This window comes from Myotis yumanensis, unplaced genomic scaffold (assembly GCF_028538775.1).
Source record: "Myotis yumanensis isolate MYYU_CA2020_CCGP unplaced genomic scaffold, mMyoYum1.0.hap1 SCAF_7, whole genome shotgun sequence".
NCBI classification, from domain to species: Eukaryota; Metazoa; Chordata; class Mammalia; order Chiroptera; family Vespertilionidae; genus Myotis; species Myotis yumanensis.
In genome coordinates, this window is record NW_027223758.1 from 29,420,418 (window position 1) to 29,443,291 (window position 22,874).

Below are 22,874 nucleotides of genomic sequence, written 5' to 3' on the forward strand. Positions count from 1 at the left end.
AAGGCCAGTCTATGATGAAAGGGGAGAGTTGGCCCCTAACAGAAGACTTCCTGTGTTACTGGAAGCCCTCTAGGCTCTTGATTTGCCTCTTACTAAGCTTTTCCTGCAATCCTGACCCAGAGGCTATAGGGAAACCCTCATGTTCTCAGAATACATTCCCCTGAGGGTGCTCATGTTACCTGCAAAGAAACTTAACTAATATATAGTAATGGGACTTCATGGGAGAACCTTGTGTTCATAGCTCAAGGGGAAAGAACCAGGCCCCCCCCCCCCCCCCTAAAAAAAGCTGGTCAGTGGCCTCCTTGTTCCTGGGTAGCTGACACAGTTTTCAGCACCACCCTACAGCTGCTTTAGGTTCAAAAGACTTTTGTGGCTGGCCTGGGAAGCAGATCACCATGTATAACATTGTTTCTAAGGGAGACACATTCCAACATCCAAACAATGAATTTAGTGAAGAATGTTTGGCTTTCAGGAGGGATGAGCTGATCCTGTTGTATCTTAGGGGTTGGCTACCATCCACTTTTAGGTCCCTTTCCCTTTTGGCGGGGGGACTGACTCTTCAGAATTGGGGTATGTATGTGGGAGGAGAATTCTGAAAATAGGGAAGAAACAGATAAGTCCCCAATCCTCCCGCAACCCCCCCCTCCCCCCCCCCCCCCCCCCCCCCCCCCCCCCCGCCGCCCCCGCCCCGCTCCGGGGCAGCTGAGATGTTCTAGGGCTTCCTATGCACCGAGAGCCCCTGGAGGTCCAGGGATGGATAAGAGGGGGAGGTGAGAGGTGGACAAAGACACTTGGCCTCCTTCACATTATTGTCACGTCGGCCAGCCCGCCAAGTCGAAGGGACCTGGCTTAGCTCCTGCTCGGCTCAACCCCTTTTTGGAATAAGCCTGTGTGTTAGGAGGAAAAAAAAAAAATCCTACATGCTCGCCTGGGAAATCCGGGGTGCTCGAGGTGGGCTCCCCAGGACAGCGTGACTGTTCCCTGCGAGTGGCTGTCACAGCGCGGGGCCAAGACCCCATCCCTCTTGGAGAGGGCAGAGCGAATGGGGGAGGGAAACCAGCTCATCCTCCCCGCCCTCGCACACTCACCACCCCCTCACACACTCACCACCCCCCCCGCTCCCCACTCCCCGCCCCCCCCAGAGCCCGGAAGAGGCACTGACAGTCCCAGCTCTGACTCAAAGGCAGGGATGGAGGGGACGCTCAGCCACCCCATTGTCTGGGAGGGAGGGGGAGAGGCTCCGCCCCCCTGGGGGAGGGGAAGGGGGGGAGGGGGAAGGCGGGAGAGCAGGAGAGGAAGAAAGGCGAGGGGAGAGGAGTGTGGGGGAGAGATGGAGAGCTCAGGAAAGAAGTGGAGGGAGGATGATCACACCGGATAGGGGAAGATAAAGGCTTAGGGGCGGGCAGAGGGCGAGGAGGGGCGGAGAGGGAGCGAGGAGGGCGGGGCGTCCGACCCCCAATCTCGTGGCGGTCGCCAGCCCTGCCCTTCCCCGCCGGATTTGATCCGAACCCGCTGAAGGCTGACCCAGGCGCAGGCTGGAGCAGCCCCCCCTGCCGCGGCACCCCGCTTCCAACCCACGGTCTCCGCGGCGCGCGCGATGCTGCGGGCTCGGAACGCAGGCAAGGCTCTGGGCGCGGGGCGCGGGGGCGCGGGGCTCGGGGCGCGGGGGCCAGGCTCCGGACGCAGCACGCGGGACGCCGGGCGCGGGGTCCCCGCGGTCCTCTCTCCCCTGCCAGTCTCCGCCTCCCCGAAAGTTTCCCCCCGCACGGCCGGGTCCAGGTCAGCCCCTCTCTCCTCGCCTGCCCCCCCGGTCTCCTCCCTCCTGCCCCAACCGTTGGGGGTTCCCGTGGGGTTTCTGGGGGTGTGGACTCCCCAGGGACTGCGTAGGCGTGGAACCCCAGCCGACCTGCCTTCCGGCCGGAGAAAGTTGTGGCTCCAAGTTCGTCCTCCCGCCCCGAGCCCGGGGGTCCTTCCTTCTCTCCGCAACCTGGGCGGCGGCTGGAAGGCTCCTCCGCCCCGTCCCCGGGGTCCCGGCGACTCCCTGGCGAGGTGGGGCAGGGCGGCAGGTGCAGGCAGGGGAGGCCCCCACAACCCTGGTGAGCGCCCCGACTCCAATCCGGTCCTCTCCTTCCCGGCCCAATGGACAGTTCGTTCCTCGGAGGCGGGTTCCAGCCCGTCCCCCCTCCCCCGGGCTCCCTCTGCCTCCACAAGGGCTCAGGGTGCTCAGGGGCCCCCTGGTCCCTCGGGGGCACTTCCCCTCTGCGGTCTCCCGCCCGCCTCCGGAGCTAGTGCTTGAGGTCTAGGGGACCTCAAGCTTTTCGTCCTCGGCGCCCGAGAGAGGCAGGTGCCTTGGGCGGACGCGGCCACTTCTGCATTTCGAGCCCCTGCTTTGCATTCAGCTTCTAAACTGGGAGGAACCGGGGACAGCCGCGCGGCGCAGTGGCCGGGCCTGGGAGGCCCAGGGTCCCCCTCTTGCCCCAGGGCGCTCTGTGGGGCCTGGGAGGTTCGCAGCACCTTTGCACCTTCGTGACAGGAGGAACTGAGCAGGCGGTTTCTCCGGGTGCCATGCGCATTCATTCCCAGGTGGCCGGAATCTGGGCCCTAGAACGTGTTCGAGAGGCCAGAGGCTGTGTCCAGAGCCGGCCAGGCTTATAGTGAGTCCCTTACATGTAATGAATGAACGTCTGAACCAGTGAGCTGACCGGTAACAATTTGCCCTGGAGCGGGACTCAGTTCCTGCCACAGTTGATCTTGGTACAATGGGAGGAAAGAATTAGAAACAATGATTGTTTTGAGCAGCTGCCTCAGCCAGAGCCAGGAGCCTTCTTTCCAGATTATCTGGATGAGGAATCTGGGGTTGGAATGATGGTACTTATCAGTTCATATTTACCTACCGGGAACTTTTTCTGCAGGAGGGGGGGGGGGAGGGTCTGAAAAATTCAAGACACTTCTCTTGACTGAGACATATTTATCGCGTTGTTTGAGGAGAGTTCTTTCTTTTTAGCTTGTGTCCAAATTGCAGTGTCCTCGGGACAAAGTGTGGAGTTGGCGTGGGAGGTGCCCATTGGGGAACAGAGACCCTGGAGTGAGGCCATGAGTCTGCGCACCAGCTGTGCTTTCTCCTCTAGACAGGCCAGCTGATGCCGAGGAGCTGGGGCAGGGAACCTGGAGGTGGGGGGAGGGGGGGTAGATAGAACAGGGAGGGCCTCAAATGATGGTTGAGCTCAGAGAGGTGGGGTATTTTGGAAAGAGAATAGTTCTTGCTCTGGGAGAAGGAGGCATAGCAAGCAGCCTGCGGGGCACCTGGGAGTCTGGGCTGGTACAGGTTGGGGCTCTCTGTGCTGGAGAGGCTGGGGGTAACTCCTGCTCCTGCTTCAGAAGATGGGAGAGCAGAGGTGGAGTATTTGGGGAGATCGGATAATTGTTGTAGTGCAGCCTACACATATCCCATGCCCCTCTGGCTTCATTTTTATGCTGGTGAATCTGTTAGAATGATGAGGGGCACCTTTGGGGAGCCTGGCTGAGAGGAGGTCAGGGGATCTGGGGCCCCCAGTCATGCCCTCCTCCTAGGGAAGGTGGGGTGTACCTTCTCCACCAGGCTGAGTGGGCCAGGGCATATGCAGTACCTGCACCTGCTGCATCTCTAGCTGGCAGCACCCCACCTTCCTGAGGGTGGGCTCCCCCTGCCCTGGGGGCTCCATAACTCACCTCTCTGCTTTTCTGCCTGGCTTCTGTTTGGGGGGTTCAGGCCTTCTCTCCAGTTTGTGTTATCTTGGGAGTGGGAGGTGACCCTACACCTTGTTTTTGATCCCTCAGTCCTCCTCAACTCTCTGATGCACTGGCCTAACTTGGGACTTTTCAGTCATCTGCTGGTTTTGCTTGGATTTCTCAGTCTATTTTCCTGGTGCCCCTGGAGCCAAGATTTGTGTCTGCCTTCTGTGTGTAAACTGCTTAGGACAGCGGTTCTCAACCTGTGGGTCGCGCCCCCTGTGGGGGTCGAATGACCCTTTCACAGGGGTCGCCTAAGACCATCGGAAAACACATATATAATTACATATTGTTTTTGTGATTAATCACTATGCTTTCATTATGTTCAATTTGTAACAATGAAAATACATCCTGCATATCAGATATTTACATTACGATTCATAACTAGCAAAATTACAGTTATGAAGTAGCAACGAAAATAATTTTATGGTTGGGGGTCACCACAACATGAGGACCTGATTTAAAGGGTTGCGGCATTAGGAAGGTTGAGAACCACTGGCTTAGGAACGGCTGAGAGAGTGGGCTAGAGAGATGCCCAGGAGCACACATCCTGGCATCTCTGCGGGGTGCCAAGGGCTGGACTCTGGACCTTGCCAGAAAGGGGTCCTGTCACCAGAGGACCTCGGCCTGATCATTGCTTTTCGTCCTGTCTAGGGTACTTTGGCAGGACGTGTGCTCACTGGGAGGTGGGGTGTAGAATCAGGACCAGATTGCCAGAGAACCCCATGGAGAGAAGGGGATTCGAACTGGGTGTTCTAAGAGCAGCTCCGGGACTTGCCCACGTTTCCTTCTCCTCTCCTCTGAGTGAAACACTGGGCAGGTCTCCGCTGTGCAGTTGGAATGGAACAAGACCCCCAGTCTCTGTCTGTATCCGTAGTTGCTGAGAACTGCTACAGCTGGGTTTTGTAAAACCAGGGCAGCGGTCCTCTCCCCGCACCGGTCACAATATGGTCCAGTGATTTACCCCAATGACACACTGTCCTATTTAAACACCTCCCTGCCTCTCCAGAAGAATTTAAAATAAATCTTAAGATGGGTTATGGTCCCACAGACCCATGATTGTGGTTTTATTTATCTGGCCTGCTTGTGGGTTCCCATGAAGGACGTTGAGGGGTGGGGATGGGGCAGGAGGCAGAGGGAAAGCAGGACACAGAAAACAGGGACAGTCTTCAGCCTCGACTGGCTGGGGGACTAGGGGGTCATTGTTGGTCATCCCTCGGATGGCAGACTAAGCCTGTAATCACAGGTTGATGCAGCTGCTGGGATGATGACAGCTTGGCTCAGGACTCCTGCCCAAGGCAATTGTGGCTGAACCTCAGAGGGCAGCCTCTCACAAGGAGAAGGGGGTGGGGAAGGGCATTTGGCCTGTTCCCGAGGGAAGAGCAAAGGAAGTTAGAAGGGCTTTTCTATTCCACTGATAGAAATTGGTAAAAAGATACCTTGTGCTTTCCTTGGACATGTCCACACCAAAGTGCTTGGACAAAGTAAGTATACTTCACCAGCAAGTTTACCCATAAGTGGCACTCATTTGAGTGTTTGTTTGATTAATGGCTCATTTCTTCAAGAGTAATGAAAACAGTGTTGAATTTGGAGTTGAATTGTATTTGTCCATTTCCTAGCTGCGTGGCATTGAGCAATGTCAGCACCCTTCCCAGGTTCCTTTGGCCTCGAGCAATGACTGATGGGAGAAGGTGCATAAACACTCCAGCTCCCTCCCCTCTTGGTTGGGGTAACTTCGGGACATGTTGTCTGCTGGCTCACAGGTAACTGGCTCCCTCCATTGGCTGCCTTCCCTTCCCTGTGCACTTTCTCACTGCCTTCCACTGGCCCTTGAACCCTTATCTTAGGGTCAACATCTGGGGAATACCACCCTAAGAGAGGCTTTAGTCCGCTATTAAAAAGTCATTGGGAGTCTCTAGAGTTTCAGGTTCCCCAACTGTAAGACAGAACTGATAACTGTCTCACAGGGATATGGTGCTGTGAGCTCAGCCCGGGGCCTGGCAGACCGCAAGCATTCAGGCAAATATTTACTGGCGCATTGATTAGTACCAAAGGGGCTGTGGTGGATTTGGGAGTGAAAATTATAATGGACCATGGGGAATTATAATGCTGTCCTTAGGTTAGGTGAGGAACCCAGGTCAACTGCTCATGGTTTTCACATCTAGATTGTGACCTGTGATGTGCTGAGGAATGTTTGGCTCTGCAGGGAGGTGAATAAGCCCGTTTTGTGGCTTTTGCTGGTTTCTGTAATGTAAATTTACCCACATGGCAGATTTCAAGCTACTAACATGGCATCGCTCAACACTGAGTTGGGATGAGATGTGCTCCATCAGCACTGGAGAGCCGGTAGGAGTCAACCTCAGCACACGTCTGGTCATGTGTGAGCTGGGATATGACCTCAGATCTTTTTTTTTTAAATACATATTTTCATTGATTTCAGAGAGGAAGAGAGAGGGAGAGAGAGATAGAAACATCATTAATGAGGGAATCATTGATTGGCTGCCTCCTGCACCCCTCAACACGAGCCGGAAACCCAGGCATGTGCCCTGACTGGGAATCAAAACGTGACCTTCTGGTTCATAGGTTGATGCTCAACCACTGAGCCACACTGGCTGGGCTGATCTAAGATCTTGATTTCCAGTTTCGTACACAGGGTGAGGAGGATAAGAATTGTACTAGGCGTCAAAATTTGGAGTATGTTCAGCCCTGGCCGGGTGGCTCAATTGGTTGGAACGTCGTCCCATACACCAAAATGGTTTTGGGATCCATTCCCCGGGCAGGGCACATACCTAGGTTATGGATTTGATTCCCAGTCAGAGTGTGTGCGGAAGGCAGTCGATGGATGTTTCTCATCCCCCACCCCTTTCCTCTCTCTCTAAAATCAATTTTTAAAACCCAAAACATATCCTCAAGTGAGGATTAAAAAAAATTGGGAGTATGTTCAACGCTGCCCTGAACTGGCTGATTCACTGTGTGTGACATTTCTTGGTTCATTGAAAGATTACTGGAATGTTTATGCTATGAGTTTTTCAGTTTCCCTATCTTCAGGGCACGGGGTTAGATGATTCCACAAGTCCCTTTTAGCCTTTGGTCTCTTTAGGAAGGGTCCATTGCATTTTTCCTTTGTCCACATAAGAACAAAACCTTTCACAAAAGAAAACCTTTCACGTGTCCACACGTGTGTTGCCCACTGTGGGGCACCCAGCACTGGGCCATCCTAGGTTTTGCTATAGTCTTTTTCTGCTGGCCCAGGGAATTCGGTAGGCATTAACCCAGTAAAATTCCACCTTCCTTGTGTACCAGTGTCACTTCATCACACAGGCATGGTGTGTCCCCAGAGGAAGCCCAATGGGGACAGAGCAGAGAGATGATTTCTCAGGGAAAAGGCAGTCCCTACTTCCCTGAACCACTATGCAATGTCATAGACGCCCAAGTGGAATCCAAGAAATGCCCACATGGAGAAATGGACTTTTATATGACAGAATTCAACATCCCTGCTTCAGTTTTTTGTTGACAGTCCTCCCAAGGGAGTCTTGGACTCAACAGTTCCACCTGTAGGAATTCTTACCCTAAGGATTCAATTGGACAAGTGCAGAACAATACGTGCACAGCGATGTCCTTTGTAGCATTCTTTATAATAATAACCACCAGAATAAAAATGGAGACTAGATGGCCAATCATAGTAAACTTGTTAATTACGGTATATCTATGTGCTTTGGAATACTGCGTGGCTACAGAACGTATAGGACAAAAGAAGTATATATATTAACATGGGAAATATATATTTCTAAAGAGATGGTTCCTAAACAGTATGCTATTTTTATAAAATATATCATGTCATCCATTTATGTTGCCTCTGTGTGGGGAGCCGCTACAGTGTTTGGACAGGTTCAAGCCTTGGACTGATGAGAGGGCACAGTCCTCTCATTGCCACGTGCAAGTCCCAGCTTGGAGGGCAGGGCCCTCCCAGCACAATTATAGCCAACAGCTGTAGTTGTAAGCTTGAACCTATGGTCCGAACACATGGCCCCACGTGCCTGAGTGATGTGGGCTTGGTAGAGTTCAGGTGCATGTAGTTGAGTAGGATTGAAACCCAGAAGAATGTTGTAAACATCTTGGTCACACCCTTACTTTGCCTCGTGGAACCCGTCTATAAAATAAAGACACGGCTTGTGGGCGTTGGTGCTGTCTCTCAGGGAAGCAGCCTCCCACTGAGACCCGGCTTTCATTCTCTTGTCTGTCTTTTCTAAGCCTTTCAGCCGCCCCCACTCAGGTTCACCCTTGGCCATGCTGGCGCGGCACACCTCTGAAATGATGTTTGGCAAAATGTTACTGCTGCTGAATGCCTCATCATCCCAGGGTTTTTGTATGTGTGTGGGGCGGGGCGGGGGTCGGGGGGTGGGGGGGTGGGGGATAGAGAAGTTGTGCTTGGGGTTCACGGCTCTCCTGCAGTGAGTGAGGTCCAAACAAGGTGAAAACCATCTTCCTTAAAGATTGTGAACGAGACGTCAACCTTTCTATTTCTATTTGTGTGTTTCAAAACTCTGCTAAGTATCCACATGGTGGCTGTGGATACGGCTGCTGGATGTTTGTGCACAGTCAGGGTCCGCTGTCCGCTGCTAGAGTCCGGGAGGTCCCCAGAACTCCGGGGAGATGGGTGGTAGCCTCAGATAATGGCTGCTGTCTTCCTAAAGCTCATACACATCTCACAGCCGCTCATATGGACATCTGGGGCAAGGATCGCTCTCTTGTGCGTGTGCTGGGTTGTGTGTGTGACAGGGCAGTCAGACACAAGGTGCAGTGGGGTGGGGGGAGGCGGGGAGGCAGGGGAGGAGGTGTGTACGCTTTAGTCCTGTCTGAGGTGAGAGGAGGTTGGGAAACGTCTGGACCCAGAACCAGGAAACCAGTTCATGGATCTGTTCAGGGGTCACAGGGGTGGGTCAGATGGCTTTGCTCTGGGACAACTAGTTCTGTGGGGAATGCTCTACCTTCTTCATTGCGGGAGCTCCCGTGAGGGCCTTCGAGGCTTCCACTGAGTTGAGGAGAGTTTGTAGGTCTGGGAGGGACACGTACCGCTGGGCTCTCCAGGGCTTTCTTTACCTGGTGCCTGGCTCTGCCTGTTTCCTGTCTGCCCACTAGGAGGCTGCTCTTTCACTCCCAGGAAGTTGGGGAAATGCAAAGAGTTTACAAATGTAAAGAGAGGCTTCTGAAGGCCATTTTGAGGAGAAGTTCTGCTTTTTTGTGGTGCTGGTTTTCTGTCAGGGTTAGTCAGCTGGGGACAAGGCAGCAGGGGAGAGTGTGAATGTGGTTTTGTGAAAAACTTCCCCTCCATCTCCTGGAAATGTTCTGGAAAACCCCAGGACGTGCCCTCTGTCCTGGCAATTTGAGGGGCAAGAGATCTGTGTGAGGGACCTGCTGTATGCAGTTGTAGGGAATACACGAGGTTAAAGGGGAGCGGATGTAAGATGCCCCCCAGTGGCTGCCCAGGGGAGGGCTCAGAACTGGGAACCCTGCCTCCACTCCCCCCCCCCGCCCCCCCGCTCCCCCCCCCCCCTGACTGCTGCCCAAGTGCAAGGAACCTCCCTTCTAGGCTGGAGGAGGCCAGTGGTCCTGGCTGTTGGGTTCCAATTCTGGCCCCAGGTAGCAGGGAGGGGAAACCCGAAGATCTTGGTGTCAGCCTATAGCACCAAAAAAGGAAGCAGTGCTGGGGTTCCCTGAGGAAGGGGATGTGAGGTCAGAGATGAGTCTTAGAGAAAGAGCTCAGTAAACAGGAAGTGTGGCCCGAGAAACCTGTGCTGGTCGGAAATGGGGAACAGGAGGTGCCCCTCCTCACCTGCCCGGAGAGGTCGCAGGTCCCTGCAGAGCTGAGAGGCTAACCCACAGCCAGCCAGTTGGGGCTCTGAGCACCTGGGGTGATACAGGCCCCGATCACATGGGTCTCCACTTAAATCCTGTAATTACTGGACTGGAGAAGAGCTTAATGTGCCCTTCTTCCTGAGTTAGGACACGAAACTACCCTGTAAAAAGGCCCTCCGTCTTGCGAGATGCAGGTCAAGGAATGCTTCATCTTATTTGCCTCATTAGGGCCAGTGTCACCTCCACCAACTTCCCATGACTTCCTCTCAGTCGCACGGAATTTCACACTCTGTTGGCTTTTAGCCCATGAGGGGTGCGTCCTGGCTGGGCCCCTCTGGTGGAAGGGGATGTGGGTGCTGCTTTAGAGAGGCTGATGTGACCATGCTCTTCCCCGGGGGTCTGGAGATATCATGAGAGAGTTAGCTATCTATTTCTTTGGTTTCTCTGAGCCAGAATCTAAGTTGCGCGCGCGCGTGCGCACACACACACACACACACACGCGTGCATATACACTCCATACACACACTCTCACAGATCCATAGTATACATTCACATACACACACACAGCTTTTTCTGTCTGGAGTTTTTACTTCCTTTATGCCTTTTTTTGGTCTCACTCCAACACCCCGATTCTCTGATGTGAGGCTATGGGCCTTTGGGCTTCTTTCTAAACATCTATCCAGATGTTGGGATTTCCGTCTTTCTTCCTGGGGTGGTTGTGGGGATGAAGTGAGTCGGAGCAGGTAAGAGCCTGCAGTAGGCTGGCATTTATGGTAGCTACCTGTTATTCACATGTGTCGTCTTATTATGAGCACAATAATAACACTGTGATTGCTCTGCTCCTGATTTATGGGGAACAGGTGTCCAGGCCTCCTGCAACTAGTCTGCTAGTTCTCTTTTCTACCTGCCTTCAGGTAAGTGCCTCTCTTGTCAGGCAGGGCAAGCCACCTTCTCCCATATGCCTTTCCCTTCCTTCTTGTATGATGCTTGACATTCTTTGAGGCGGGGAGGGCAAAGCCTTTTATTCACAGTCACAGTAAAGCTGAGAAAGTGCAGTTCATGCACTAGCACACTTGACCTTAACTTTCCCCCTGGTGGTGTTTGATACTTAGACCCTTTCCTGAGCAGAGTGCTTGGGAGAGCTGTGTGGGTGGACCACAGGGGGCCTGGCCGCCCCCGGGGTGGGAAAGAGGATGGAGGTACATTTCAGGAAGGGAGGTTCAGGGATCAGTGGGGTGGGCAGGTCCCAGAGAGGACATGGGCCTGGCCAATAAGTGGGCTTTTAATTGAATAACTCAGGCAGGCAGGAGGCAAAATTGCATCCTGTTTCTTTCCAAGGCAGCCCGAATTTTGCCCAGGTCCAGGACAGGCTCGTGTTCGGGAATCGGGAGGTGGAATCTCTTGTAATATCTAGATCTTGGCAGGGCCCCAGGCCACAGCTCAAGTCTCATTCCTCGTGTGGCAACAGGGCTGGGGTTTCCTGTTTGCCATCTACATTTCTTCCTGCCCCGATAGCAGCGGGCCGAAGTGCAGAGGGGCCAGCACTATCTCCGTCAAAGCTGCTTGGCTGCAAAGCAGAGTCCTCAGGAGACCGACTGGGGCGGTCTTTAACCCTGTAGCACGAAGCGCTGTGTCCGATAAAGTGCTTGTCCAACCCAGGAGATATAGATTGTCCCCGGAGGGCAAGGCGGAGTTCAGAGGAGAGGTGGGGAAGGCCCCAAAAGGGGAAGTCTCCAGCGAGCATTTCCTTTGCATCTGGGCCCGGGGCTGGCTTCCTGGCTTCCCGGCCTCTGTGGTGTGGTGCCTGGCTTTGCGTGACGGGCCCTTTGGGTTGGCTCTGCGCCTGCATACACTGGCCCTCTGGGGGCTCAGCGTTGTCCCCTTACCCCTTCGGAATATTAGTTATGGGGGAGGGGGGGCGCTAAAGGCCACACTCAGTTTGCTTTTAGGAAATTCTGTCCTCTCCACTCTCGAAAAGCTGCTTTGAGAGGCGGGTGTTGGTGTCCTCGGTCTCTGTTCCTGTCAGATTTCACGCTGGTTCTCAGCCCCGGTTGTACATTGGCAGGACCTGGGGAGGCTTTTAAAATGCTCACCCTGGGCCCCACCCAGAGCGTCTGATGTTACAGCCTGGACGTGGGTATTTTAAATCACCATCCTGCCTCCCCCAGCCCCACCCTCTGACCTGGGGAGTCTAAAGAGGACCTCCTGTGGTGTCTCAAGGTCAGCTGCTGCTCGTCGCCCCCCCCCCCCCCCCCGCCCCCCGTTAGGTTTCAGCGGAGGCCCTGCCAAGTGTGCAGCCCTCTCACTGCTCAGGGGTGGTCCTGTGGGGTGGCCCCCGGTATTTTCTGTGGAAATCACCCTCCTCCCCCGCCTGGCCCTTTTCCTAGCTATACTTTCTTAGACGCGGAAATTGCCTGTGTCCTATAAACTAGCTGTTGTCCCCCACCTTCCATCCTACTCTGGGAGCTCAGGTGGGAGTGAGGAGGGGCCGGGGCTCCTGCTATACAACCAGGAAGACAGTTTAGGAGACAAAAAAAAAACCAAAAAACCCCACCAAGGCGGGTGGGGGGTGGTTCTTCATCTCACCCTGGACTTTCCTGCCAGGGTTTGCCTACCTTTCTGTTCTGCATTTGTGTCCCCTCCCTGCCCTTCCTTCCCCCTGGGGACTTTCCAGATAAGTGAGCTGAGAGCCACTTTGTCTCTGGGCTGGAACTGTATAGCGATTAGCCCGAGTCCCAGGGATGCTCCAATACCCGATCAATCGCCTTGTGTTTTCGGGGCTCCCTGGCAGAGTGGGAGTGAGGGCACTGGAGCTTGGAGGAACCAAGAGCTAGGAACAGAGGAGCGTCTACTCTTTGGAGCAAGTTTTGTTTTATTTATTTGTTATCATTTTTTTGAAGCGAGTTTTGGATGGCTTTCCCCACCTGCTTGCGTTTCTTGAGATTTGATGTTTGCCCTCTTCACAGGAAGCTGAGCTGGTGACTTCCATTTATCTGGGAGGCCCTGAGTGGGAGGCTGGAAGCACCTGTGGGTGGGAGGTAGGTCTGTGAGAAGGAAGAGGAAGGGATCCTTCCTGCAATAACTTCAGGGTTTTGACTGGTCCAGAGCTTGGGCAAGTCTATTCCTCGTTCCCACAGCTCAGCCCCTCGCTGCACCTGGCTATCCTGTGTGGGCAGCTCTTTCCTCCCAGCCTGAGGGCGTGTGGGAGAAGGTGACAAAGCCAGGAGCTGCTTCAAGCCCAGACATAGGGCAGGTAGTGGCTGATGCGGGTGCCCACCAGGATCCCCTGTATCTACCGCATGTTGTGGGTGTTGACTAAGGGGCGTGTGTGTGTGTGTGGGGGGGGGGTGGGGGGGGTGGGCTTAGCTGCTCCCTAGTCCTGAGGACTGCTCTTGCAGGGAAATGCCTGGTTGCTCAGCCCGTCCTCCGAGGGCTGGCCTGGAGTCGGTGACTGACTGGCACTGGATACAAAGGCCTGGCCTCCTTGTCTCAAGGTGGGACAACTGTGCAGTTATTCACACCCTGCAGCTCCCATGGGATCAGGCTGTGGCTGGACTCCAGCTGGGCCCACGTCACTCCCGGTCCTGCTTCCCTCGCTCCCTTAATGGGTTCTCCTGAAAGCATTTCCTCAGTAGTCACGTGCACAGGAACCCTCATTTCGGGCTGTGCTTCTAGGTTTTCCTTGGGCTGGCTGCTGAACCCACTCCCTCCCTCGAAAAAATAATGATAATGAGAATATTTGCCGGAGAGGCTCTGTGGCAGCTGGGGGTCCAGAGAGAGGAGGCTCCAGGTCCAGGAGGGAAGAGAAACACCAGAGGATGGTTTCTGTGCGGGAAGTGCTGGGAGGAAGGACAGGCTGAAGGGTGAGCTCCTGTCCCTACCCCTCCTGCCCCCCTCACAGCTCAGGGGCAGTGGGGTCAGTTTGTGGGAAGAGCTGGGTTTTGGATCAGGGTCCAGAAAACATGTGAGGGTGCTCGGGTCTGAGGAGGAGCGTGGGCACACTCACGGCGGGTGAAACGCAGGCCCAGAAAGTTCTCTGTGGCTGGGATGTCATCATACTCAATGGCTTAGGAATCTTCCCTTTGTCAAGGCCTTCTCTTGAATCTTAGGGAGGGTCTTACCTCCGGGTTGTCTTTGAAGCAGGCAGCAAGTATGGATGGGCCTCCACATGGGACATATGAGGTTCCACGGACAGGCTGGATGGCATCGCCCAGGCCTTTAACGGAGCTGAGGAGAACCTGGAATATTCTGCCGGGGCATGTCGTCAATGCCAGAGACTGACTGGTCGGTGGCCCCAATGTGTCTCCAACAGGATTAGGTCCTGGGAGGCTCCCGTCCCACCTTGGCTCTTGTAAATGATTCTTACAAGGCATTTTGGCGTCCAGGTAGGGGCCATAAATTCTTTCTTAAAAACTTTTGTTGTTGTTGTTAATCCTCACCTTGAAAATATTTTCCCACTGATTTTTAGAGAGAGTGGAAGGAAGGGAAATAGGAGAGGGAGAGGGAGGGAAGGAGAGAGAAAGAGAAAGAGAAACATTGATGTGAGAGAGACTTGACTGGGAATCAAACCCCAGACCCTTCCATGTGCAGGCTGACCCTCTAACCAATGAGCCACACCAGCCAGGATGGGGCCTTAAATTCTTAGTAATAACAGAGTTGCAACAGCCAGCTGAGCGAATCCCTCTCTTGAAGGCTGCAGATACTGGCAGGCACCTCGGAGGAAGTGTCCTCCACATTCCAGCCCATCAATGGTTTTCCTCTGGCCCTTCCTTACGTGAGAAACAATGCTCTGTTAAGGAGTCTCGGACTGAACTCTGAATTTCCGGCCTTTTGTCAGCTCTGCTGCTGTGCTGGCCTTAAAGTGTCTGTAAATTTAGCTGGCTTTACTTTTTCTGTCCCCTCCACCCCCCAGCTGGCTGGAATAACCAGTGATTTGTGGTGATGGCTGGAAAGTTTGTTGGGGGGAGACACAGATGTTGTCCCTGAGGCAGACCAAGGAGGGGCGCGGTTGGGTCCTATAATCAGTTACCTGTAATTTCAGTTCGACAACGTGGTAGGCGATGTAAGTATTTTCCTAACACTTTTAACCCAAGGAATGTAAAAGTACCAAGAAAAAAGGTGGGGAGGAGTCCAGCTTGAGGTAAAGATTGGGCAACATGAGCCTATAGGTCGGATTTATAGTGATGGCCTTGGTAGGATCACCTGACAGATTGAGTGACCAAAAGTCTTGGAGAATTCCTGCATCTTGGCCTCATGACTACTTGATTTATATCTGTAACCGAGAAAAGAGTTTGTCCACCGGGCGCTGCAGATAGCCAGTTGCGCTGACACCGGGTGCAGAGAAAGAGAGTGGCGGTGACTGTATAGCGCTGCAATGGGGAGACCGGGTAGTTTGTGCTGGAAAAACCCAAGCTCCTTAATGCTTTACAGACAAGGGCTTTCACAGAACAGAAACCATGAGCGAGGGGCTCAGGGTCCTGGGCTGTGTTGATTGGTCAGTTCTTACTCAAGCTTCAGCAACCTGATTGTTTTCAACCCCTGGGGGCATCCTGTCTGGGTCTACTTGACTGTGGGAGAGAACACATCTTGGGGTTGTGAGTCAGTGACATTATCCTAAGAACAGTAGGAAAAGAACAGAGCTTTGCATTCCATGCTTCACAGTGTATGTTTTCCTGTTATCTTAAGCGGATTATACGTACCTTCTGAAACTTGCTTTGCAGGCAGGCCTGCAGGCCCCAGGACATGACTACATTGCAATGCAGCTATGACTCTGAAGGGCTAATTGAATAATTTTAACTAAAATTATTCTAATACTAGATTATAATATATCTAGTATGTTATGATTTGCTGTTTGCTTCATATCACTTGGTAGGTAAAAGTAAAGTGATGAGAAAGATTTCATAGTTTATTAACTATTTGTGTTTATTTCTCTTCGAATTGTCTGTTCATGTCCTTGGACCAATTTTTACTGAGTGTAGAATCTTTTTCTTTCTGATTTATTAAAGCCCTGTACGTAGTAAGGACTGTGCCGCGCCAGCACGGCCAAGGGTGAGCCCGAGTAGGGGCAGTGAAGGATGGAGAAAAGATAGACAAGAGAAGAAAGCTGGGTCTCGGTGGGACGCTGCTTCTCTGATGGAGAGACAGCGCCAGCGCCCACAGGCCATATCTTTATTTTATAGCTGGATTCCATGAGGCAAAGTAAGGGCGTGGTCAAGATGTTTACAACATTCTCGTGGGTTTCGATCCTACTCAACTACATGCACCTGAACTCTATCGAGCTCACATCACTCAGACACGTGGAGCCATGTGTTCGGACCATAGGTTCAAACTTACAACTCTAGCTGTTGGCTATAATTGTGCTGGGAGGGCCCTGCCCTCCAAGCTGGGACTTGCACGTGGCACTGAGAGAACTGTGCCCTCTCCTTAGTCCAAGGCAGGGGTCCTCAAACTTTTTAAACAGGGGGCCAGTTCACTGTCCCTCAGACCGTTGGAGGGCCGGACTATAGTTTAAAAAAAAACCTATGAACAAATTCCTATGTACACTGCACATATCTTATTTTGAAGTAAAAAAAACGGGAACAAATACAATATTTGTATTTGCATGTGGTCCGTGGGCCGTAGTTTGAGGACCCCTGGTCCAAGGCTTGAACGTGTCCAAACACTGTAGCCACTCTCCACAAAGGACATTAGCCTTTTGTCACGTTTTGTAAATATTTTCTCCCAATTTGTCATTTGCCTTTTGACTTTGGGTAGGGAAAACATTTTTTTAAACAGAAATTTAAAATTTTTACAGATTGGTATCAATTATGTTTTTATTATGCCTTCTGGGTTTTGTTTTTTCCCCCACCCCGACACGTTCTTCCCCTTTGGCAACCATCAGCTTGTTCTCTATATCTATGGCTCTGTTTCTGTTTTGTTTCATTTATTCGCTTAATTTTTTAGATTCCATTTAGAAGTGAAATCATATGGTATTTGTCTTTGTCTGATTTATTTCACTTAGCATAATACCCTGTAGGTTCATTAATGTTGCTGCAAATAGCAAGATTTCATTATTTTTTATTAATGAGTAATTTTCCATTATATGTATCATCTTTTTTTGTATGTTTTTATGATTTTTAGAGAGAGAGGAAGGGAGAGGGAGAGAGAGATAGAAACATCAGTGAGAGAGAAACATCGACCAGCTGCCTCCTGCACACCCCCTACTGGGGATTGAGCCTGCAACCTGAGCATGTGCCCTGACCGGGAATTGAACCGGTGACCTCTTGGTTCATGGGCTGACATTCAACCACTGAGCAACACTAGCCAGGCTATATCTTATCTTTTTTAATCCATTCACCTATTGATGGACATCTAGTTTGTTTCTGTATCTGTTTGTTTTTATGTTTGTTTGTTTTTTCCAGATAAATACCCAGAAGTAGAATTTCTGGGTCATCTAGCAGCTCTGTTTTTAATTTTTTGAGGAACTTCCGTAGTGTTTTCCATGGTGGCTGCACCAATTTATAATCCCACCAATGGTGCATGAGGGTTCGCTTTTCTCTACATCCTCACCTACACTTGTTGTTTGCTGATTTTTTGATGATGGCCATTTTGACAGGTGTGAGGTCATATCTCATTGTGGTTTTAATTTGCATTTTCCTCATGATGAATGATGTTGAGCATCTTTCCACGTGTCTATTGGCCATCTGTATGTGCTCTCTGGAGACATGTCTATTCAAGCCCTTTAGCCATTTTTAAATTGGATTATTCATATTTTTTGCTATTAAGTTATATGAGTTCCTTATATATTTTGGATATTAGTCATTTACCAGATACATGATGTGCAGATATTTTCTCCTGTTCTGTAGGTTGCCTTTTCATTTTGCTGATTGTTTCCTTTGCTTTTTAGTTTGATGTAGCCTCAATTATTTCTGCTTGTGCTTTTAGTATCATATCCAAAAAAGATTTTTGCCAAGATCAATGTCCAGAAGCTTTTTCTCTGTTTTTATTTTCTAGAATTTTTACAATTTTAGGTTTTACATGTAAGTCTAATCGATTTCAAATTATTTTTTGTAAGTGGTGTAAGATAAGGGTCCAATTTCATTCTTTTGCAGGTGAGTTTCGAGCTTTCCCCAATATTTATTGAAGAGACTGTTGTTTCCTCACCAAGTATTCTTGGCTCCCTGGTCAAATATTAGTTGACTGTATATGCGTGGGTTTATTTCTGAGCTCTTAATTTTGTTTCATTGGTCTGTGTGCCAGTATCATACTGTTTTGGTTACTAGACTGTTGTAGAAGACCAAAGAAACCCAAGCGACGCTTAGAGAAATGGAGTTACACAGCTTTATTACGCCGGCGGTCTCAGAGGAGTTGCCTCCCAAGTCTGAGCAAACCAATATGGTGGAAGCTCTTCTTACCCTTTGGCTTCTTTGTCCCCCAAATATGGATCAGACTTCTGGACCTTTCGCGGGCTTTGCAAAAAGCCCCGTGTGTTGGGATGGGGGCCTTCACATCATATCTAAGGGCCTGGCCTGGTGCCAGTGTTGATAACCCCTTCCGGGGGTTCATGGTTTATGGCCTCTGTAAAATGTGAGCGTTTAGGTAACAGGCCTTGCAAGACCAGATTGTGGAGAAAGGGGCAGTGATTTAATTATAGGTTATCAAGAATGTACATTAGATTATTGGCACAGATTCAGATTGCTAGGCCCCCCCCCCCCCCCCCCCCAAACATCAGGGTTACATTGGAATTAGCCACTTAGCCTTCTCAAGACCTTTGCAGTATAGTTTGAAATCAGGAAGTTTGATGCCTCCAGCTCTGTTCGTCTTTGGCAGGATTGCTTTGCCTATTTGAAGTCTTTTGTGGTTCCATACAAATTTTAGTATATCTTATTTTATTTCTGTGAAAGATGCCATTGGAATTTTGATAGAGATTGTATTGGATCTAGAGATAGCTTTGGGTAATATTGACATTTTAACACTGTTCTTCTGATCCATGAGCATGGGATATCTTTTATTTTAGTCTTATTCAATTTCTTTCATCGAAGTCATATAAGTTTAAGTGTGCAGATATTTCAACTCCTTGCTTAAATTTATTCCTAAGTATTTTATTATTTCTGATGCTATTATAAATGGAATTGTTTTCTTTATTCCTTTTCAGATAGTTTGTTGTTAGTGTATAGATACGCAACTGATTTTTGTATGTTGATTTTGTGTGCTGCAACTTTACTGAATTCATTGATTAATTCTAACAGTTTTTTTGGTGGAGTCTTTAATGTAAGATCATCTTATCTACAAACAGAGACAATTTTGCTTCTTCCTTACTGATTTAGATACCTTTTTAAAAATTTTTCTTGCCTGATTGCTCTGGCAAGGACTTCCAGTACTATGTTGAATAGGACGGTGAGAGTGGGTACCCTTATCTTGTTCCTGTTCTTAGAAAAAAAGCTTTCAGTTTTCATCGTTGAGTATGATGTTAGCTGTGGGCTTGTCATATGTGGCCTTTATTATGCTGAAGTACATTCTTTATATACTGAATATGTTGTAATTTTTATCATGAAAGGATGTTGGATTTTGTCAAATGTCTTTTTTTTTTGGCATCTATTGAGATGATAATATGATTTTAATCTTTCATTTGATTAATGTCATTTCATTCTATGGCATTTCATTATAATGTTGATGAAATGCCTTAGGAACTTAACTCTTGTTTATATCAACTAGCCTATGGTAAAATTGTGTCATTATACATCGTTTTGCTTAAAGTTATAGAACCAATCGATGACATTGAGGCCTGACTGCATATATATAATTGAAATCTGAATATATATTTATTCAAGTAAATGTATATATATTAATATTTTATGCTTACATACTAGTATATATATATATATATTTAAAACACGTTTTTATTATTGATAGTATTACAGATATCTCCTATTCCCCCTCATTATCCCCCTTGCTTACATATATTTTAAACAAAACTAGACTCATAGTTGTGTAGCATGTGTTTTCATAATGTATTGTCATTTTCCCAGGTAATTCATTTGCCTTCACAGTATCATATTTTAGTGGTGATTATAGATGTGTACGCTGCGATTTTTTGCCCTTAGCTCTGTTTGGGCATTTTTAGGTGGTTTACCAATCTTTAGTAGAATCTGAGCCTTCCTGTCAGATGAATCTCTATTCTGTGTTTGGAGGTCTCTTCAGGGAAGACTCACTGGTTGACCTTGGGACCAAGTTGGGTGTCAACATTCTCTGTGGCTAGGGCACTCGTTCTGGAGCTGTCCACGGTGGTCATCTTTCCTTTGGGCGTTTTTTCTCTCAGAGGCTGTGGCAAGCAGAGGCAGCAGCCGGCAGTGTGGCATCTCACTAGCCCTGGGTCACCTATGGGCTGCCCACGCTGTGGGTCTAGAAGGGGGACAGAGAGCCACGTGCCCCTGGTCCCCTGGCCCAACTTCTGCTTATTCCTAAGGACACAACCTAACTCTAACCTCTGCTTCTCCTTTCAAATACAGGTCTCTCCTTCTGATGAAAAGAGGAAAGAAGAATGGACTACAGTCACCAGACTTCCCTCGTCCCATGTGGAAAAGATAAATACATTTCCAAGTAAGTCTTTTTGCTGTCGTGTTGTGTCCCCATGTGGATGGAAGCCACTGGCAGAGGTGCCTCCTCTGTACATGAGAGAGCTGAGGCCCTTATGTGTGAGAAAGAGCTAAGTAAGTAGCTGACTGTGGACTAGTAAAGGCATCAGCAAGGCTGCTGCTCTAGATAACACGTCCCCAGAGTCTGGCCATAGAGAGTGAACTAAGGGGGGATCTTTAAGATATGGCACCTTTGAAAACTCAGAAGAGATGGTGTCCTGGAGGGCTCCCAGGAGGAGGAGTCAGCAGTGGCTGCTTACTGTCCTGTCTGTGGTGTCTCCCGGGGGAGTCCCAGCTGAGTTGTGTCCCTATACTGCTGCGGTTCTGGCTAAATCACAAGTTCCCCTGAAAAGGAGAAGACAGTGTTATTGCTTTATAGGCAATAAAATCTCCTGAACTCAGCTTTTTGCTAATGTGACGGGGCTGAGCCAAAATGGGCTTTTTTGAATTATAAGTTTCAGGTTATATATTTATATCCAACACAGGGATTTACACATCCTGGAAGCTCTCGATCTTAATTAAATGTTTAATTTTTCTGAGTTCAAATTGTACTAATTTTTTAAGACACCCTTGGCCATCTACAGACACATGTTGTGAGAGATAATGGATCATTCCTATCGCTACGCTGAAGGATTTCCCCAGGGACTTCTACTGACCAGTAATTTTGCATCCTAGTTTCAGATCTGTGTGTTCAAAAGTACCAACAGTTTTTTGGTTTAGGTTGTTTGGAGTCACATTTTTCACTAATTCATTTAGGCTTGTGTAGAATTACTCCAATTTATCTGGACTTAGCTTGTCAAGAGCTTCTTAGAATTCCCAGCCAGCTTTGATCTCTGGCATGGCCCCAAATATCCCCATTGAATGGCTCCATTGCCCCTTGTCTGAGAATAGACAAAAGCAACTAGCAGCCTCCTCAAGCTTCCCTCCCTCCCAGCCCTCATGCACTACCATGCATTTTTAGACAAAACTCAATCAGACTATTCTTAGGTTTGATGCGGGCTCACCCTGATCACAGAGGGATGAAGCCCTCTCTCTCCCAGGCTCAGTAGAGCTGGGTCCCAGGTGGAACACCTGGAAATCAGTATTTAGCAGCTAAGAAAGCCTGGTAACAGGCTTGTAGGTTAAAAAACATTTTTTAAATAAATGAAAAGCACCTAGAATAGAATATTGCCAGGGCCCAGAAACCCTCTCATGCCCACTTCTAGTCACTGCTCCCTAAGGTGAACCACTATCCCGAATTCTAATACCCATTTCAAACTTTATATAAATGGAATCGTACAATATGTGCTCTTTTGTGCCTGGCTTTTACTCAGCATAATATCTGTGAGATTCATCTATGTCATGTGTAGTTTATTCACATTCTCATTGCCATCTAATATTCTGTTGTGTGACTGTAGCTGCCTTTATTCATCCATTCACTGTGGATGGGAGCTTGTAAGTTTTTAAACACAGGTCATGTCCATGAAGCATAAGTCCGTGTCTATGAAGCATTCTCAAAAGCCCAGAAGTTCCTGAGTCTCACGAGAAAAGCCTCCAGCGATTGTCCTCTCCTAACGCCCAGCATGTACGAGGGAGGAAAGGCTGAGAGGCAGGAGGCCTGTCTGTGAGCTCATTTACTGGGCTTTGAAGAGCAGCGTCAGAGCTGCCCACCTCCACCAGCAGACAAGGCCCGCCTTGGTTTTCTAGAGTTGCTCCTTACGTTCAGTCTGTTCTAGGTGGTGTTTACTATTGATCTTAATCCTGGGGGAAGATGGCGATGGGGGTGGTGGTAGACTCTGTGTGTGTGTGTGTGTGTGTGTGTGTGTGTGTACACACACGTGTGGACAAGCACCCAGACTAGGGTGAACGAGGCCAGGTTAGAGGTGAGAAAAAGAGGGAACAACTGCATTATAAGTGGCTTCAGCTACGACTGTTTTACCTCTTGTATTTTTTCGCCTAAGGAATGAGCTTCTCCTGCATCTGAAGACCTACAACCTGTACTATGAAGGCCAGAATTTGCAGCTCCGACACCGTGAGGTGAGGAGGCCCCGGGGAAGGCCTGTGCGGCTCCTTCTCTGGTGGGCCAGCCCAGTCTTTGTCTCAACGTGTCCTGGGTCTGAGGGGCCCTATGTCCTGGGTCCCTGTCACTCCTGCCACAGTGAACGGCCTCTCATTTAGGGCTAGTACCAGCCTGACTGGGGGGAATCCTCCAAAGGGAGGCTTTTATGAAATGACCCTTTCAGATGGCTTCCAAGCAGACTTCTGCCTTTGGGGCAATTCAGGTACTTCCCAGTCCTCTATGTTTACACATTTTGGCCCACGTCTTACGTGGCAGCAACCCGGGTACATCATCTAAGCTCTGGGTGGTACCCTTCGCCTTCTCCAGAACTGCAGCAGCCTTCCTAGGTGTCTGCTTGGAAAGCCACTTGTTATCCACCTGTCTCTCCCCAGCCGCCATCCTGCATCTAAGCTTACTCCTCTTGTATCCATTTCTGTAAAACCTGTTATCAGATAGGTGGTGAGTTATACAGGAGCCTGGCAGAGTAATTTATACTCAAGTGTTCTTGACTGATAAGAAGGTATGTGTAATACCCTTCTAAATACATTTTCAGGTTATCAAGCCAGGGTGATTTAATCCATAGAAAAAGATAGCAGTTG

General features: G+C 49.8%; 1 protein-coding gene across 1 annotated transcript in view; it reads left to right on the forward strand.

Annotated features, from left to right (window-relative positions):
- The first annotated feature begins 1,334 nt into the window (after positions 1 to 1,334).
- Positions 1,335 to 22,874, forward strand: part of RASSF2 (Ras association domain family member 2) — a 36,029-nt gene continuing 14,489 nt past the window's right edge. The window contains exons 1-3 of the mRNA XM_070419957.1: positions 1,335 to 1,619; positions 20,112 to 20,202; positions 22,178 to 22,253. Coding sequence (XP_070276058.1) covers positions 20,144 to 20,202; positions 22,178 to 22,253 — 135 coding nt within the window. The 5' untranslated portion in view covers positions 1,335 to 1,619; positions 20,112 to 20,143. The remainder of the gene's footprint in view (positions 1,620 to 20,111; positions 20,203 to 22,177; positions 22,254 to 22,874) is intronic.